General features: G+C 36.9%; 1 protein-coding gene across 1 annotated transcript in view; it reads left to right on the plus strand.

Annotated features, from left to right (window-relative positions):
- The first annotated feature begins 17,329 nt into the window (after positions 1–17,329).
- LOC147888934 (cyclin-dependent kinase C-1-like) overlaps positions 17,330–21,000 on the plus strand; it is an 84,150-nt gene continuing 80,479 nt past the window's right edge. The window contains exons 1-2 of the mRNA XM_087392291.1: positions 17,330–17,767; positions 18,079–18,160. Of these exons, the coding sequence (XP_087248417.1) occupies positions 17,658–17,767; positions 18,079–18,160 (192 nt within the window). The 5' untranslated portion in view covers positions 17,330–17,657. The remainder of the gene's footprint in view (positions 17,768–18,078; positions 18,161–21,000) is intronic.

Raw genomic sequence — 21,000 nt, forward strand, 5'->3', positions numbered from 1 at the left:
CAAGCCATTCAATCTTTAAGGGGGAAAAAGACGGTGTCCCAATCATAGCTAGATGACTACACACCATATGCCACATAGTGATTGTTGATCAACCTTGTGTAGTTAGGTAAAGAGCCTAGTGATCTATTTGAAGCATATCTTGAACTAGAGATGAAGGGAATGATGTAGTAGGTGTAGATCAAACTATATTCCTAAGCTTTTTTTTTAATTTGTCTCATTCTTCTTCCTTTTTTGAGTTACTTGACTTTCATGATCATCATGATGCGCTCAAAATGAATATGAATTATACTCTAATTTGGATTATTCTTTACATTTTTATTCGTACAAAAATTAACTTTACCATTTCATACCAGTGTATATTGGTGGTCACCAAAACATTATTTTTGGTTACTTTTTAACCCTTTTGCAACATGGTGTCATTAGAAACCATTACTTCTTTTTTAGCTAGCCCCTTTTCAATAGAAACTTAAAAATCACCACAATGTTTTCTTTAACAACTCAAATCGATACATTCAGTGGGCTTTGCATTTATTGCACATGATACTGGGATTTTGACCCCTTAAAATAGGGTGAATGGTAATAGTAGGAACTCAAAAAATGTTCCATAGTATGATTAGTGTTTTTACATCTTGTGAAATTTTAAAAAAAGAAATTTACTTTCAATGCAGTATTCAACTTTTTTGTACTTTCTCCCTTAATTTGGACACTTTCCTATGATGGTTACCTCCACTTAATACTCACTCGGTAAACTCTGAAATTGGGTGTATTTGTAACAGTGCATAAGTCAAGTCCACATGAATATGACCTGATAAAACTAAAAATTCAACAAGGTTGTAAATTGGTGGCCTCCAATCAATGATGATCTAGTGAAGTCCAAAAGTCGGTTCAATTGCAAAACTATGCAAGTCACCTCCACACCTTTCTTCAATTTTTGATAGTGAAAATATATGATAATATATGCATAGGGTTATAATCATGAAGTAATTGAAGAGTTTGTTGAATTTAACATATAGGTAGTGCAAAGATACACCCTTTGTTTAGAGCAAGGCATAACAATTGTTATCCTATGCTTTTGAATCTCATTCAAAGTCGTCAGATACTAGTTTTGTATTTTAAGTTGATGGATCAAGTCTACTCAAATGATAATATTCAGTGTGTGTGGGGCTACAATCAGGGATTGTGAAACATTTTTCAACATCATATCCACTCCTTTTTTAAGACTTTAGAGTCCTCAGCAATGAATAATGCTACTCACTTTTACCTTTGTCAAATTCTTAGTTTGGAACCCATTCACATTTCTTTTGCAAGCAATCCATCTCATTTTATATTTTGGGAGACTTTTAAAAGGGTTTAGCTCATACCGCAAATCTGTGAATGTGGTAGGGATTCCCTCTTTATCCCTTGCTAGCTAAACAAGCTTGGCCACACAAGTTAGGCCACCTTAACCATCCAAGTATAATTTTGGATTAGGTGCCTAAACTGCAACTAAAATGCCCTCTTGAATTTTGTCACATTGTACAAATCTGGTAAGGGCTTATAATCCTTCCTATAATAAAATCATCTAGAACGTTTTTTTGCAATCTTTAAATGTTTGGAACTTTGTTTCAAATAAATAAAGTTTTGTGGACCCTTCTTATTATTGAGCATCCATCTGGTTGATTGTACAGTCTTCTTTGTAGAAGAAGTGATGTGGAATACAAGCTGTCAACCAACACCAATGACAAGTTTGACTGTTGATAGGGTGGCAACTCTTGCTCGAGGTGCAGTTGTCATATGCAACAAGCGCCAATGCAATCATCAAGGTGTGATGGTTGCAAACAATCGATGCCCAAGTTATGGGATTGATGGGAAGACTACATGGGTACACTAGTTTGTGCAAAAATTAGAGGGACAGCACAGGGATGTGTGCATGCGACATTTTGATGGTGCACTGCATAGCAAGGGTGGAGATGGCTTCCTTATGTACCGATGACATCTCAAACTGGAGCGGACAATGGGGCACCTAATGTTTGGGCAGGGTTTATGTCAAACTTTGTGTGATAGATTTTTAGGTGTGATAGAAGACTCTAATGGCTGGCACAATAGGGTGGCAAGTTTGATTTCCAAGGGTGAAATCAATGAGAGAAGTGTGAAATCAAGGCATTGTATTTTTTCATACAACCTTCTAATTGGAGGCTTTCAAAAGGACCATATAAATACATGTTTAAACAAGTAAGATTTATCCATAAAAACCTACGTCTTGGAAGTTTTGAAAGTTTCAAACAAACATACAAAATATTTCAAGGAAAATTTATCACTTTGAGCAATAAATGCACGTGTAGCATGAATGCAAGTTTCAAAATTACAAATGTGAAACATACATGACTCACAAATCCAATAAAATATGAGTGCACTAAAACTATAAAAAGTTAAAAATCCTTTGAATTTTAACAATCAATCAAATGCACAAATTACAAATGTGAAACATACATAACTCACAAATCCAATAAAATATGAGTGCACTAAAACCTTTAAAAAGTTAAAAATCCTCTGAATTTTAGCAATCAATCAAATGCACAAACCAACAGTTATAGGACATTAAACATATACCTCATTATTAGAGACTTGAGGCTCCTTTGCCGTAGAAACAATCCAAACATAGAATGAAACTACATGCTAAAAGCATGTAGTTTCATTAAGCAAAAATTAACATAAGTAAGTGAATTAAGCAAACCAATCATTCTGTGAAGTATTCACTTGACTTATAGTCAAAATTTTCTATATCACATCATTGAATGATAAGCTTTCTTATGAGACATGCATTGTCATTTACATTTTGTAGAATAGATGCGTCCACATCCCAAGCTAACACATCATATATAGAGAAACGTTTTTCCTAGCTTTGCTTTCACGTTGGACCAGACAATCTGTGATAGATTTTGTTTGTTTTATGTCGACAAAAACCATTCTTTCTGAATGCATGCCTTCACATCCAACCAAGATAATCAAATTTCAATAGCCTACATATCCACTTCCCCTATACATCTTGACCCCTTAGGTTGTTAAGTTGCCCATCCTATGAAGGTGTTAAGCTCCCTCACAACACATTAATATATGGTTTACTTGATGTTGTGCTTTGATTCTCATGTGTGTGTGCATGCACTTGTATGCATGTGCATATGCTTGTGTGTACTCATGTGTGAGTGCATGTGTGTGTGTGTGTTTAAATTTAAAAGTGCCATCAATAATTGAGCCATACAATTGATTCCATCAATTAGATGAAAAGTTAAAAAAGGAAAACATATAAGGAAAAAATGTTTGAGACATCTAAGTTGAAAAATGCAACAACTAGAGTTTGCAAAAATTTCGATGAAAATTAAGAAATGTTAATAATATTGAGTTTGACAAACATAATATTAAAAAAATACGTCAAATCCTTAGGCAGTCTAAGTTTTGAGGTCGGGGTCCACTTTACCTGCCACCATCCAAACAAACTCGTTGTTATAACATCATAGTTACGTTTGGGTAGATAGGTAATGCCTGTTTTTCTTGGCTTGTTATCGCATTACCTAGGAATATAGACAACCATATGAATTCTTAGATAATTTAAACAAATTTAAGCCACAAGTGAAGTTTAAGTCACAAGTGGAGTAAGGAGCTAATGAGTTATATCATAGGGGGTACATAAAAGAATAATTCATAGTTGGGAAAGTATACATGTGTGTGTTCGTGTGTGTAAAGAAATAAGTGTCTATGTGTGTGAGATATATTTACTAACCAAAATTATTTTAAAATTTTTTGTGTGTGTATGTGTGTGTGCGTGTGCGCACGCATGCTCATGCACTCAAGCTGATACACAAGTGTCTTTGAATTTTTGAGATGGTAAAGTATCTCAGGCAGAGCCTCATTCTGATCAATTGGACTCGCATATGTTACCTCATTCAGATACAACTATGGAGACTCCACTGTTGGAATTAAGGTTGAGTCCATTGTTACTACACCTAAATCAAATGTGGATACTTGCCTCTCTATCCAAGATGCAGCTTCTGATACTTCTTTTAATCTAGAGCTTTGAAGTCGGCATTTGATCCAACTGCTTCAAAATTTTAGAATACCGGCTATCATTCATAAGAATCATAGGTGGATCAAACAGATTCATTTCAATACTTGTGAAGTTGTTCCTCTACAAAAATTTTGGGAAACCCAACAATTGACTCTGAAAGATGTACTCTTAGTATCTCACTCAGATTCTACTTGATTATTGCATCTTAAGTTTCCTGATTCTCGTGTCGGGATCTTTTATTTGTAATTTTTGAACTTGTACTTCATGATGGGTTTCACCACTTTTGAGGTTTCCCACTCAGTAATATAAGTATTACTTTGTATAAAAAATTGTGTGTGTATGTGCATGCATGCACGTGTGTGCACACGCATGTGCCTATGTATGTGCATGTGTGTGTGTGCATGCACGTGGGCCTATCTGTATGCATGAGTGTATGCATATGCATGTGTGCGTGCAATGCCTATTTGTATGCATGTGCTTTCATAATGTAAAAACCAATACACATTATCAATTGATGCATAAGCTTATAACATGACCCTATTATACATTTAGTATAGGATAATGACTAGCTACAAGGTCAAAAAAGCTTTTCTGGGAAAAACTTGTATTAAGTGAAAAACAAATAAGCATAGGCATTAGGACGATATCCAAGACTAGCTACACATATAAATGGTGAAGACATACACACTAGTTTAGAAAATAATCTATAATGGGGAAAATAACGATTCAAGTACAACCCATGCATTAGCATTATATGCATAAAAATTTATTCATTAGATTCATAGGCATAAAAATGGAAAGATAGTAGCTTTAAAAGTGTTAATCATTTTAAAAGTAAACTAGAATGCATCACTTATGAGGAGAATCCTATGCAATTGCTACTACGACAATCATGTGTGTGTGTGCGCATGCGCGTAGGCACATGTGCATGTGGGTGTGTGCATGTGGTTGTGTGTGTGTGCATGTGCATGCATGCAGGGGGGTAGGAAGGGGGGCACTAAATATCCACAAAAACATTGTATATATATCCCAAATCGGAGGAAAAAGTCCCAAAATAACTTTATTGAATTACATTTTAGAAAATTGAAAAGACAAGAAGGACATATAAAAGGATTTATTTCTCAAATAGGTGGACATGGTTGCAAGCTATAGAGCTTCTTTGATTGAAAAGAACACAATTATTATTAAATACAAAGTAAAATAGATAAGATTCTATAAAAAAGAGCATAGGCATTTGGATTCAAGTATATTTGAATGCATGTATCTATTTAATCATGCATAGATATAGAGTACACAATAGCGACCATCATTAGAACTAAATTATTTTGTAAATTACCAAAGAGCATTTCAAGAATTCAATGGATTATGTATCTATGGATTAGAATAGTTTACATATCTATAGCTTATAATAGGTCACATATTTAAAGGTTAGAATGAATTACATCGAGGGTGTAGATGCATCCAAGTCTATCATTTCTTGAGATTGTCCATGCTTATACTCAAGGAATAAAGTTTGTCAAGCAAGAGACCGAAGAGAGAAGGAAGACAAGTTCGCAAGTTGAGGCACAACTGAGTGTAGGCAAGAGGCATGTACATCAACACAAAAGTCAGCAGCTAGATACATGATGAAGAGATGCAACTCAGCTGGTGTACCTTGCTTGAAACTAAATAATGAACAAGGAAAAGAAATTGGGCTTAAAGAAAAATCCACCATCCATGGAATATCAAGAAACATAAGTTGCTATGTTGGCTCGTAGACCAATGTATATTTGTCTACATAAGAAGAGAAAGGGACAAGATACATACTAGGTGCAACACAAATTTGACAACAAAGCGAATTGGCTAACTTGAACATTATTCACTAGTAATGCCAAGGTTGATGTAGCTCATTCAAATCTTTTGTAAAGGAAGAGGATGACACAAACATCCTTCTTTATAGTAAAGCAAAGGAATTACTGCCCAATCATCTCAGCTATATCAATTCATCTTGGAAAACCTTAGCTAATGACCTATTTGGCCAATCATGGTTTGCCTTTTGGCCTTTGTGTATATGGTTGAGAGCTTCATAATGTGAAGCCCAATCTAATTTATTGTTTAATGCCTACAATAATTGAGTATAAGTAAGATAATAATTAGCTCTACAAGGTCAAAAAATAATTTTATGAAGAGCCTATATTAAGTGAAAATAAAAAATCATAGGCGTTAAGACAAGCTAGACACATAAAATGGCTAAACATAGGCACTAGTTTAGAAAAGCATCTATAATGGGGAAATAACTAGTTGTGTATAGCCCATGCATTAGTGTTATATGCATAAAGTTTTATGCATTATTCTCATAAGCATGATAGTTTGAAATAATTAATAGTTTTATAAGTGTCATTCAAAAGATATGCACCACTCATGAGGAGCTACTACAACAATCAAATAAGGAGAGAAGAACATCAATTGATTCATGAACCAAGAGAATGTGTGTGTGTGTGTGTGTGTGTGTGTGAGAGAGAGAGAGAGAGAGAGAGAGAGAGAGAAACTATGCACATGCATGTGCATGCATTTTGCACCTATGATTTCATATGTGTGTGTGTGTGTGTGTGTGTGTGTGTGTGTGTGTGTGTGTGTGTGTGTGTGTGTTGCAAGACTTACTTGTGACAAAACCCATACAACTTTTGAACAATACTTTTACATGATGTGACTATGTATTGATGGAAGAAATCAAGGCCAAAGAATACATTACTAAGTAAGATTTACCCTTCATGAAAAGAAAAAATGAGACAATTGTATTAATGTTGGAGTTCCACTCACTACATCCATCCACAACAAGGAATTGTAAGAACAAAAAACCTTAAACTGCGGGACTACATGCTACATTGCAAAACTCCACTTGTTATCGATGTCATAACAACAATAGCACCTTAGTTGGGGGTGCCTCATGAGGGATTTCCATACTAAATTCATGTGCTTCTAGATGCTCCATGATTTGTATTAATTTATTGTGACCACTCCTTTTGTAATCACTGTACAAGGTCACACGATGAGTGAAAGTTGCATCCATTTGTACATAATGGACCATGTTGATTAAGCTATTTAACATCCCACACATTTATGCCTACCATTCTATGTATCATTGCCGTTTTAGGGATGATTATGACCACTGATCAAAGTAGAGACCTTGGCAAATCATAGCATGCATTTGCTACCAAGAGGGAATGAAAGTTTTCCATAGGTGTGATGAACAAGAAAATATCCATTTGCTACCATTTTTTGTATAACAAATGATACTATGAGGTGTGATGATCAAAAAATACCTCTTGGGCTCACCTTTGTCTTCAACTACTATGGTTTCACAGTAGTCTGACTCCTCTATTGATTCCGTAGATGTGAGCTTGGCCTTTGGTCTACCACTGCCACCTTGTGTGGCAATTTCTACTTCATTGTGCACAAACAAGTACCCTATGAGATCTCCTTATTATCAATTTTGCATGTTGGAGTTTGAATACATACAAAATAATTACCTCGTGATCGAGCTAGTTATGTCCACTCAAATTGTTGTCATTCTTCTTGGTTCTTAAATGTCCACCACCCTTTTCTTCTCAAATGTCCACAATATCCATGTGTTTTCTAAAAGTATTTTTGTATATTCTATGCCCCATAGAAAAGGAAGAATAATGATATTCAGAGATGCAGTGATTGCCAATAATCATTTTAATACATTTTGAGCTAATTGTATTGTGGTCATTGTATTTCCATGATCATATGTACCCAATCTGCCACTTTTTAGGCGTCAGGAATTCCCTATCTTGTGCTTGGAATCATATCAATCCATGCATATTATTTTGAGAGCCGCTTACTCATTATATCCACCTTACGTGTTACTTAGCATAGTGCAACACAAAACATTAGTTCTCACATTTTGGTAATGAACCTATGTAGCCAAAGCTAAGCATGTGTCCATTTTCTAATCAGTAGCCTACCTTAGTGCTCGTTGTTGTAAAACTCCAAATTGCCATGTTTCCCACCTCACAACCTCCTTGTATCACAAGTTTGCACTCTAGTAAGTGCCAAAAACATAGCGTACGCAATGCGTTGACGTCTATGATCTCACTTTCCACAGCTATTGTGTTGTGTACCTTCATACCAGTATGACATGAGCTTAGTTTTTAGTTAGCCACCTCTACTTTGAGTGGCTTATGCTCGATTGCCATCCACAAAACAATGGTGCATCAAACCCATAAGCATCACATAAGTGATGATTTTCTTCACTTTCATAAACACTGGCGCATCAAACTTGTGAGCATCAAACCCATGAAAGACCGCATCAATTGCATGTCACCAGCTCAACGCAATGATTTTGCATGCAATTTCTTGCTTCATCCGACTTACTCATAGTAACAGTGCTTGAGCTTGAGCTATGTTTGCTGGTCAATCGCCTTAGTGGCTACATGACATTGTTGCTCTTGGTTTTTCTACCGCCTGTTACACTCATGTATTGGTTTGAGGCCTCATGATCTTTGTCCAGTTCTCTTTGGCATGCCAACGTTTAGCAAACTTGTGAGAATTCAGTTTTCTTGGTCCCAAAAAACTATCAACAAATTAATGGATTGATCTTCAGAGCCTTGCAAGATAGTCAAGGGAATATGGAATATCATCTTTAGGCCCCGCTCATTATATATGCAATCATCCTCCCTCTTGACTGTCTTTCACGTACTCTTAGAATTCTTTTGAAGAACCCAACCTTTCATTTTACTGGTTATGGTCATTTTTACCTTGATTTACATCATTGTAGTTTGTTGAAAATGTATTCTTGAAAAATACATTTTGTGATGATGTTTGCCCTCTAAATGCATTTCTTAACCACACAATAATGCAATCTTATGCCTACATTCCTAGAAAAAACATCACTTTGTGGATTGCTCATCCAAATCTTTTCGTGGATGTCAGAGGTCTTCTTTAGAGCATACCCATTTTGGTTGTGTCTCCACCCCATAGGACTATAATTCTAGTCCTTGAACTTATTCCTAGTAGTACTTGCAAGTCAGTCGCCTTACCTAATGCTCTATCCAGTAGCTCACGTAGTGGAGTGCTGACCCAAAGCAAGATGTGACTAATTCTTATCACATGTTCTTGTATGGAAGTATATATGGCTAGTATGCTACATGTATGACCCAAATAGTCAGTGGGAGAAAAGTTTCTTCTTCAACCTAAAGTCACACATAACATTTGTCTAAACTAGCTACATGAAAAAGACTTCTAAGTTCCACTCACTTGATCTGGTTTTTCTTGGTGTAATGGAGGATGCTAAATTATTTGAATTGATCAAAGTGATACCAATTGGGCAAAGAGGATTTTGGGAAAATATTTGAGGATGCTAAATTATTTGAATTGATCAAAGTGATACCAATTGGACAAATAGGATTTTGGGAAAATATTTGAGGCTAAAAAGCATCTAATAAATAAGAGCAAAAGGCACTCAAATGAGACATCTGATAAACAAGATGGATGATCTCCTTTAAGCCGTTGGCTTCATGAATGCGAAGAAGAGAACATTGGGGATAGATTGCCCACAATAAAGACTACAAGTGGGAGATAACAAAAACAAGAGGTTAAAGAGAAAATAATCATTGGTTGTCCTACACTAAGGGAGAGATTGCAAGAGAAGGAAGAGAAGCAAGTCATCTAGGTAATGTCCTCCTCCTATAGTTAGATTCTCCCAATATTTAGATTGATCTTAAGATAGTTAAATAGCCTTTTCTTCTACTAATTCAAGAAAGAAGAAGCAATTGAAATGACTTAACATCTAACTAATTGCAAGAAGGTGAGAGTAAGGACTACCAAGTTGGGGAATGGGGAGGATGAGATCAAGTTGGCTAGAGGGAGATGGAGGGGAAGTACTTTTCCATCCCTTTTTTTGTGCATTGTTGTTTTGGGAGAGGTAAAGGGTTGCCTTTGTTGCTTAAGAACATCCTCTCTATTTTATCACTTAGTAATGTAACTTATTCATTTTTAAATGTCACAAATTGACTTGATTGGCTTTCAATATATGACTATATATTGAAATGTCACAAATTGACTTGATTGGCTTTCAATATATGACTATGACTTTAGTCTTTATGCAACTCAATCAAATTTATATTTTTATCTATTAGTGACGCTTTGAAAAAACTCAACTCAGGCATAGTGTTAAGTGACATAGCTTTGTCATTTATAGTATTGGTTGATAGTGTGACATAGCGGTGCTCAAAATTACATTACTTTCTCAAAAATTATACAAAGTTTTGAAGAAGGTGGAGCAAGTGAGAAAGAGGAGTGCACAAAATATGACTACTTATACACTACATTAAAATGAAAGAAAATGAGAATACATACATGTGGCACCCCTTAGACTTAGGGTTCGTCCCATGAACCCTATGTAGTCCTCTCTAGATGGTTCTATTTACACCATTCTCAATAGCCCCTCTTAAATTGCATCGGAGATGTAGAGGGTACTTTACATAATATTCTCTTATATTTTTTGAAAAGAAAAAGTTGCATTATGTCAACAAAGGTGATAGAGAATAAAAATAAGAAAACTTTTATTATGAAAACAAAGATGGTAGACAAGGAAAACAAAAGAAAAAGAAAAAAAAGATGATAGACAAGAAAACTAAAAAAATGTACACAAAGTGCAATGGAAAAAGCATGTACAACTTCAGATGTTGATTAAGATGATTCTCGAGGATACCAAGCCAATGTTGAAAATTTCTATGCATAGATGTGTGTACGTGCATGTGTGTGTACATGTGTGCATGTGTGTGTGTGCATGTGTGTGTGTGTATGTGTGTGCATGCACCCACACACACACACACATGCTTGTGCATGTAGACACACACCTTTTTTAGTGAATCATTGATTTAATGCATGCATAACACGCACACGCGTGCATGTACACACACACACGAGAGAGAGAGAGAGAGAGAGAGAGAGAGAGAGAGAGAGAGAGATATTTGTAGCTTGTGCTTGTGTAAGAACATGAAATCTCACCACTAATTACTTTCTCACATATGAAGTGACAGTTCAATATGCTTTGATTTGGCATGAAACGCTAGGTTCGTTTGACAATTGAATACTATTGTAGTAAGATCACCTAATAAAATCTCAAGTTCAGAGAGTAACCTTCTAAATAATACTACTTATCATGGAGCACCATTGTTAGATCCTCTATATTTTGATTCAATAGATAATAAAGCTACAATTGGTTGCTTCTTGTTTTGGCACAAGAAGTTTGATGGTTCAACACTAAAGGATTTTTTTCATTCACACTACTAGCCCAATCTGCATTAGTACAACCATAAAGGTCTAAATCTATGGATTTATCATATTTGATTCCATGTATCATGAAGATATATGATAACTCTTTAAGCTATATCTAGATGAGCCTTTTGGAAATTTACATATACTGACTTAGTATGCCGATTAAATATAAAATATTGCGTTTGGTAATCTTGGGTTTGAAATTCTACATATACTAACTTAGGAGACCACTTGAATGCAAAATTTTGGGTTTGATAATTATCAAACAAATTAGACTCCAATGGGTTGTCTATATTGTTGAGAAATTGTATATAGTGACTAGTAGACAAGGGTTTGCAACAATAATGCATGAGAAATTGCTTCATAACTTTTTGAGTGTACTTACCTTGAGTTAGCACAATACCATGTATCTCTCCATATTTCTATGCCAAGGAAATAATGGAGGTCTTCCATGTCCTGCATGTTAAAAAATTTGATGTGAGCTAACTTGTGACTTGTAAAATTAGCTTACCATTGGATATTGTTATGATTAAATCATCTATAAATATGAACACTGTCTTGTGATGTTTTATTGATGTATAAAGAAGGATTTAGATCTAATGGTTAATGATATAGTGATTATGGATATTGGCAGTCCATGCTCTTAGTGCTTGCTTTAATCCACACAAGGATTCGAGCAATTTGCAAACTTTTTGCTTGACCAATAACATAACCCTTTGGTTGGTGCATGTAATTTCTTTCCAAAAATCTATTCAAGAAAGCATTTTTTATATCCATTTAATGTATTTGCCAAGCAAGGTGTGATGCCAGAGCAACGACTATTCTAATAGTCATCATTTTTGTAACAACTGGTGCATAATTTTCTTGACCTTTGACAGCATACCTTTTGGTTGTTGCATGTAGATTTCTTCATCCTAAAAGACATTTAAGAAAGCATTTTTCACATCCATTTGATGTACTAGACAATCAAAAATGATGCTAGAACACTAACTATTCTAATGGTCATTGGTTTTACAACAACTAGTGCAAAATTTCTTCATAGTGTGTGCCATATCCTTGTGCCTAACCTTTGGCAACAAGTTTGGCTTTGTACTTGCCAGCAATACCATTTTGATTCAACTTTATTCTATAAATGCACTTGCATCCAATGGGCTTCTACTCTGCCAAAATATCTAATAAAGACCAAGTTTGGCTCTTGATGAGAGCATTGTATTCTACCATGGCATGCTACAATTCAAGTAGTTTAATTACTCCTTTGAAGGATGCATGTTCATCAATGTCCATAACTTTCTCCATGAAATAAAAATTAGTTTTGTAAGTCCACCTATGTGGTTCTTTTCTCCCATGAGAAGATCTTCTAACATTTGCAATGGAACTTTCCGGGATGTCATTCATGACTATGGTGGTTCCAATGTCAATAATTTTTCTTGCCTTTGCTTTGTGTGGTCATTATGGATTGGGCATTGTTTGATTATGTTGGCAAGGTAATTATTTGAATTAGTGGATCTCAAAATGGAATATGTATTTAAACTTTTGTAGGCTAATCAAAGTATGATGAGTTTAATCAAGAATGACATATTTGGAAATTACCAACCTAGATCATACAACTTGTATGCCTAGCCGCATGCTTCAACTTCTTCTTAATATCATGACATCAAGTTTTTTCTTGATCTCATTTGGAACATGTGCATAAGTGAGAGAGCCAATCCTGTGAATAGTGAGAGAGCCAAACACTCTCAAATGATCAAGTGAGTGCTTAATTCTTATGAATGCCCCTTTTAGTGTTATGTTTTGCAAGATAGTAGTATAACTTTTATTCATAAAATATATAGCTATATCTCAAGTTTCTACCCAATATATTTGCAAGCGAATTATATTCTATCCCAAAGTGTGTGCAATATCATTGAACTCAAATGACTTGTATTCTCCTCCATTATTACTGTGGATAATTTTGCCACTTTATTTTTCCATAAGTGCTTTGAAATCCCTGAATGCATTGAGAGAATCCTAATTCTACTTCAAGAGTGTATCCAAGTCTTTCTATAATAATAATAATCAATGAAGGTGAAGAAGTATAATGTTCTAACTATTAAGTGAATGGTAACTATTAAGTGAATGGATCTAGAGAACATCACCATGATGTTGGACATGGTTGCCCCTGTGTTGTTTTCCCATCCAACATGATTTCCAAGTGTAACTTGTGCAAGACTTTTTACCATGTTCAGATTTGGATCTTGAAATTGACTTGTCCAAACCTCTTATGCCGTAGTCTATTGAGATATGTATCTTGATTATGATGATGAGAAACAATGGCTCTCTTAATTGAAAACATTGATCAAAGCATGAACATTTTTCCAATCTTGGCACCTTTACTAATAATAGAATGTCAATTCTTATTCGAAAAAAATTCCTTACTGTTCTTAGTCATCAATGGAATTAAGATTTTGTGCCATAGTTGGGAACATAAAAAGCACCACCAATACTATGTGCAATACGTTTATCACTGTGAAATTGTATATTCGATTTTATGCGGTGTGTGATCACCCGTTATCACATTCTCTTTAAAACTTTCCTTTGGGTGTAGTTATTAAAACCAATCCTTGTCAAGAGTCATGTGATTCCTTGCACTTGAACCAAACCACCAAGTATTTACATCTTGATTATTTTGATGACTTCCTCTTCCAAAGTTTCCTTTTTGGGATTCCATGTCCCCCTTTGAGTGGAGGACCTTGATATGCTGATGATAATGATGACCTGATGAAGATTGTTAACTATTAGAATGTCTACTAGGATTGTGTGGAAAGTGTCCTCTGGCCTGATTATTGAATCTACCAAGTTTCTACCTTTTTCTCTATGAAAGCCTCTTTCTTTAGTACAAAATGCTTGATCAAGACTTTGAGTATCTATATTTGCGTCTCTTCCTTTGCAAAGAATGCTTGGTCATGACTTTTACTATCAATTCTTGCACCTCTTCTTAACTACTATTGCATGAGTATGTCTAACATACTTATGCAAAAGTATCATGTATAACATACTTATTGCATAAATATGCTTCTTCACTATTCTTGCATAAGTATGTCTAACATAATCTCAAAAAGATGGTGGTGCATCTCTAGTAACCATTGCTATCATTAGCTAATCATAGCCTTTGCCAAGACTAATGAGTGCAATATGAACTAATATTTAAATAGATGTCAATTGATCCACTATGTCCTTTGTTTTGATCAAGTGTAATCAATACCTATTTTTGTCTGCAATTTGGATGCATGTTCACCTAAATTTCAAGTATAGCGATTCTATACTGCTCTTTGCATCAAGTGGCGGATAGATCTCTCCATGCGTCTAAGGATAAGAATTTTGACATGTTTGACATTTAAGTTGATAAGGCTGAATGCCAATTGTGCCTTTTCATCATATTCTTTTTGTTATTTAGTAACTTTGAACTTTATCTAATGTCAATGGTGTTGTTGAAGATAATATTGGAGCTCCTAATCTCTTTTCTTTGTTTATAATAGTATTCCACCACTTTTCATTTGGACTATGTTCACAAGTTCAAACATCCAATTATTATCAAATTTGTTATTTTGGTCCAAAGAAATAATCTCATCATGCCATTGCAAACATACCTGAATACGAATTTCATTTGACCAATGGATAGCCAAAATTGCCCAAAATAACGACCAAAACTATTACAAGAGTTATTATTTGGTAAAATGTACTTGCAATAGCAAAAATGGCTTGATAAGGATGGCATTTAATATGATAGACAAGTCGGTACAGATAACACTAAAACATAACCAAAATTGACCAAGATATGGCCAAATAGCTAAAAATAACTTCCTAATTAGTGCATTGATTATAGTGAAAATGATGCCCCAAAATAGGCTTTATGGCATCATTGTTTTTAAATAACATGTACTTTCATTTTTGAAACATCACTTCAAATTGCATTCAAATGAGATGCAAATCGACTAAGATATAGCTATCTAAAAATAAGTAATTTCAAGATTTTGAAATAAACTTGGTTGAGGCACCTATTCATCCATGGAATTGAAGTCATAGAGACTAGATGTCCCAATTAGTTTGCAATAATGGATTTTTTAAAGTTTGATCTCCAAACTAACCTAGAGGATCGGCTAGCCTAACCATCCACTACTCTATGCATGAAGTAACTCTAAAAAATTATGCATTTTAATGCAAAATATAGTGTGAATGTGCAAGAGTGTGCTAGAGGAGGGGTGTGCTTAGCATGCATTGTATGACATGGTAGTGGGTGTGCATGTGATGCAAATATCAGTGTGCTTGTGTAGCACAATGTGCTTAATGTGCTTATAAGGCAGAGATGATAATGTGGCCTATGTGCTTAAGTGGTAGTCCAGTGGTAGTGCTGAGGTGGTAATATATGCCACATGGCAGCTATGATGAGGTGGTAGATGTGCCGAAGTGGGACGCCACGTGCTCTAGTGGATAAGATGTTGATGTGGACTACTCACGTGGTACAGTGGATAAGGTAACAAGGTGATGCCATGTGACACCATGATGTTGATGTGGTAGATAATTACCATGTGTCAATTTGGTGGTTATCTATACCTTAACTACTTTGCCACGTGCCATGTGTCAACATGAAGTACATGCTAATATGGCATTACCATCTTCAAGGTTTTGAGAGGTTATGTAGAGGTCGAGGGGGGGGTCAATGAGGTTATGTTGGGAGTTGTGCAGCATGCAAGGTATTTGGAGGCAATTGGGCCTTGACATGAGACAAAGTTCTTTATCATCAATTTGCTTGGACAAGATGGCTGCACGCTGACATACATACTCAAAGGCTAAAAAATCCATGACACACAAGATAATGGACTCCTCAAACTTTGGGCTACAATCTCTTTGTCTCTTTTCTTAGAAACTCTCTTTCTCTCAAAATTCACACAATCTCTCACATAGAGAATACAACTGTCACTAAGGAACTCAAGAAACACATAAAGTTCAAAGTACCTTAACCCTTAGTCCATATATCAGAATGACAAGCTTTTTATCTCAAGATGGAGAGGGAAACTGGAAGTGCACAATGGAAGCAAGAAGTAGAATAATGCCTCAAAAGGAGGGAGTCATGCCTCGACGAAAGTAGGGCTTGGCTCTCATGAGGGAGGATGGAGCTCACACTACACAAGGAGGCTTGATACCATGCTGAAGAAGATGGAGAGAGTGAGAAAGGAGAGTGCTTAAGAGACGACAAACTGTATACTACATTGAAACGAAAGGAAATGAGAATATATATGTATTTAACGCTTAGGGTTAGGTTTAGGGTTTCTTTAATGAAGCCTATATAGTAATCTCTAGATGGTGCAATCTAAACCATTCTCAACATTCCACTTGGAGCCCCGTTGTGCTTTGAGCTCGAAGACACATTTTGAAACCATAATACTGCTTCTTTTGGCCCTCTTAGACAATACCAAACAGAATGATTGTTAGCACAACAATCATCACCTGCATGAAAAATAAAGTCTATCACTTTTGCATAAAGGTGATGAGTCTTTTAACTATATCACCTCTCCACTTGAAAGAGTCTTTCATTCATTGCTTAGTTTGTGAGGGACATTGAGTAATCTAGGAAGAGAGTAGTTAAGATCAAGTACGAAAATTTGCTTTATATCTTTGGCTTTTCCACGAAAACTAAAAGGTTTTGCTTTTCATACTTTTTCCATGGTATTCATTTCCATCTTTCTTAATCCGTGGTGTCCATTCTCCATGTTCCTTATAGTGTCTATTCTCCATGTTCTTTTACCCAACCTCGATACCCTCTACTCTCTGGCTCAATGCTTGCCCAATTGTCTATTTGTCTCGCTAGGATAATTAGCTTCATTTTGACATTCGTATTCGTATGTAGAATTATGAAATATAAAATTGGGAAGGCCCAATTATATGTATTAGTTAAGCGAGTATGATGTGCCATTAACAATAAAAAGGCATTAATGAAACCATTTAACCAATTTGTGATTGATCAAAGGTGGTTGTAAGTTTACCCTACGTCAGGAAGAGAGTGCAATGGCGAGGCAGCTATGGCGATGACGTTCCCTCTGCCATTCCTAAGCTCTGCGTAGATCGATTTCAGATTCTATCGCTGAGGAAGATTAACTTCGCCATAGGTTGCCCTCAACCTTGAGCTCTGCAGATCAAAATTCGAGCTTCGAGTACTGCCTGCCTGCTTTCAGCTGTTTACTGATTGGAAGGAGACCGAAAGTGCGACTTAGACGTGTATTGAGGAGGCCGGAGACAGACAGAGAGCTTCTAAGGAGACACTTAAGTTTTTCTGCCAGCAGAGGTAGCAGAGGAGATGGCGGTCGCCGCCCCCGGCCAGCTCAACCTCGAAGAATCGCCCTCGTGGGGCTCTAGGAGCGTCGATGTCTTCGAAAAGTTAGAGCAGATCGGAGAGGGCACGTACGGGTATGTTGCTTTTGTAATCTCAATCGAAATTTTTATTCGATTCTTTTCAGCTTTCGGAGTCCAAGCCTCTTCCTCTCATGACCTAGGTCTGAGTCTCGCAATTCCCCTTTGGGATTTTTAGCGCCGTATGTGTTAAGCGTCTGTCAAGCGGTTCTCAATTCCTTTGTGCGCTATCCGTCTTCTATACCCCTTATACCTATGGTCCCGAGCCACTCTCTTTCTCTCTCTCTTTGTGCCTCTTTTCCTACTCTCCTCCTCGTTTTGTACGTTTTCTTGCATCGTGAGTGTTTGAATGTGCTGTTATTCCTCAGGCAAGTCTACATGGCCAAAGAGATCGCTACAGGAGACATCGTGGCGTTGAAGAAAGTCCGAATGGACAACGAAAGAGAAGGGGTAGGTGTTGAGCTATGAGAGCTAACGTATACTGTAATGTTTTTTTTATGGCACTGGTATCTGCACAATGCTTACATTTTTAAGACCATTTTTGTTCATTACATGGGTCTAGGATAGAAAAGAATAATACAAGAGAACTTAATTGCCTTCTTTGTTTTATGTTAAAGAGACTCTAAAGCCATGGCCTTTTTGCAAATTTAAAATAGTCAAGCATAGCCGTTTTTTTTTTTGCCCCATGACGAAGACTTCTGTTATGTATGCGAAAAGCTCAAGGCACAGCCGTAATATTTGACCGAACTCCTTCCGCATGTGATTGGAAATCCTTGACGAACACAAAGAATATGAGGATTTATAAAGGGGGCACACCTTCGATTCGTTGTGACCCATGTGCCATGTCGGTCATCACTACACAATGGGGCATGAATATCTATAGGAACAACTTGCATGTTATGGGATTAATGTCTTCCATGTCAGGTCGTAAGTTGTCAATTGAAATACATTTGTGCGATACGGAAGTGGGGTCTTCATGAATGGGCATTTCTTGGAGGTGCCACACCCTGTGCACAGGGGTGACAGTTTACTGTAATCTTCACTCTTGTGTAGTATACGGAATGCCGACTCTAGTCTTCTGGATTTCATTGTACAATTAAACCAAAAAAAGGACCTGGCTCTTAATGTGTCATCATTCGTCTGCGTGTCCGTTTTTAAAGCCTCCATGTTGTTGTACTTGAGCCAACAAGTGTGAAGGTTGGCTGCTTCATCCATGTGTATGGCTTACGATTGTTTTTTTACAAGGTCATGGTTTATACCTCAATATTCTCCAACTATTTGGAGAACAGCACTTTAAAAATTTATAGTGGGAGCCCATTCAATATGTAGGTGTGGGCTCATTTCTATCGTTTCAACTACATAAATACCCTTTTAATTACTGGCTCCCAAGGCAGTCATGCAACTCCTATCACTAACAAAAGGATAATTGTATGAGGCAACTCTATTCCTTGTGCTTTGACTTGCAATTTTTTTTGCGCATCAGTAGCTGATCTTGGTTCTGAGCAACTGATCATCACACTAAGAGCATAGAATGGCGTATCTTTTTGAATGCAGGGTTAGACAGCGTATTCTCTAGCTCCATCCCTATGATTTGAAGCAAGCCCCTAGGAGTTGGTGTGCAAATATTGATGATTTCTTTAGAGAGAGGCAGATTCTGTATTTTGCAAATGGACAGTCTGGTGATGTGGTGGGAATACTGTATTTAATGATGTGATCGCAAATGAGAGGAAAATTATTCACCACATTGAGATGACAGTTATAGGGCTGCTACGCAGCTTGCATTCTTACAGATTTTTCAAGCAAAGTATTCAAAAGGAGTATTAAAGACAGTTGGTGTGGAGGAGTGTTTTGAGAGCGTCGAGGTTTTAACGTGAAATTTGTGTAAGGAGGTTGCTGAGGATCTTAATGGAACATTGTATCTACAGCTATAAGGGATGCTAACATGCAGCTGGACATCAGTTGTATGATCATTCATTTAGTAAATTGTCACTCCAAAGGAGTTTCATTGTCATTTTCACATACATGAAAGATACCCTTTAGTACAGACTAGAGTATGTGGTAGATTGAGGATGCTAGACTTGCTCGATTGAGACATAAATACTAGCTGCCTAGCAGTTGATTGTAGCTTGCCCTTGATTACTTGGAAGTTGGCATAGGTGCCCTTGCAGGGATCAGTAAAAAGCAACCCGTGCTGGTTTTACGTTAATTTAAAACTGAAGATATGCATTTATGACTCATTGTTTTTAATGCTTATAGGCTACAGCCTACAACCTACAAAAGAGAGATTGAGTCTCGAGGTTAGAAATGAGTGCTAGACTTCAAACTACCAAGTGCGCACAACTTACAAGCTAGCGTGGGTACAATGGTAAGAAGCAGTGAAATAAGAAAATACCCCAAATGTGACGTCGTATATCCATTAAAAATTCCCTCATAGTGAAGGGGTGTTTTGCCCTATAGCAATGATGTTAGAAATGACTCAACAGAGGGTATGCACAGCGGAAGACTGAGAGAATTGCCTAGGAGCTCACACAGTGTGGTGTGGGGTGTGGAATCACAAACTTCTTAACTTAATGTGCATTTGGTGTGCAAGCGAGTAAATAGACAATGCTCAAAAACAAATATAGAAGCAACACATTATATTTCCATCCGTCCACAAAGTAGGACAGGATACAATACCAAAAGGTTCTCCTACTAGATGTCAAGCACTTCTAGATCTCTGAGCCTGCGTGCTCCACCTCGAGCGTATGTAGACTCTCTGTCCAGAGTGTTCTTCTCCACCTTACTGCCTGTGAATCAGCCTAGGTGGGCAGCACCTTGCTGAGCTAGGTCTGCAGCCTTCCAACTCCCTTGGTCCTCTAGGATAGGCTCCAAGTGTGCTGGTGTTTGCTGCTCCTTCTGCTCCTGCTTTTGCTACTCCAGAAGATGTTTGTATGAGGCACAATGGCCTCCTTTTATAGGCCCAAGGCCTGCCCCAAAAAACCGATCAGCAGCCTCAATCTGGCCGACCCAAAACAGGCCGACCAGGTTGCCCTAAAAGGGCTCTCATAACAAGGGGCCCCTGGCCCACGAAATTAGGGCTTTGGCCCTCACTTCAAGGGCAGATGCCCTCCTATATATGCAGGGTCCAGCCCCCTTCTGCCCTGCCATTTTCTAGGCATGGTAGGCTGGCTGGAACCAGCCCTACCAGCCCTATACCTTTCTGACCAGGCTGCTGGTAACCCCCACCATGTTGTGCCTCTACCAGGCCCTTCTTCAGCGCCATACAAATCCGTACACCCTGCAGATGTCAG

The sequence above is a fragment of the Dipteris shenzhenensis genome, chromosome 21 (assembly GCF_047967505.1).
Source record: "Dipteris shenzhenensis isolate YYH24624 ecotype China chromosome 21, Dip_SZ_1.0, whole genome shotgun sequence".
Lineage (NCBI taxonomy): Eukaryota > Viridiplantae > Streptophyta > Polypodiopsida > Gleicheniales > Dipteridaceae > Dipteris > Dipteris shenzhenensis.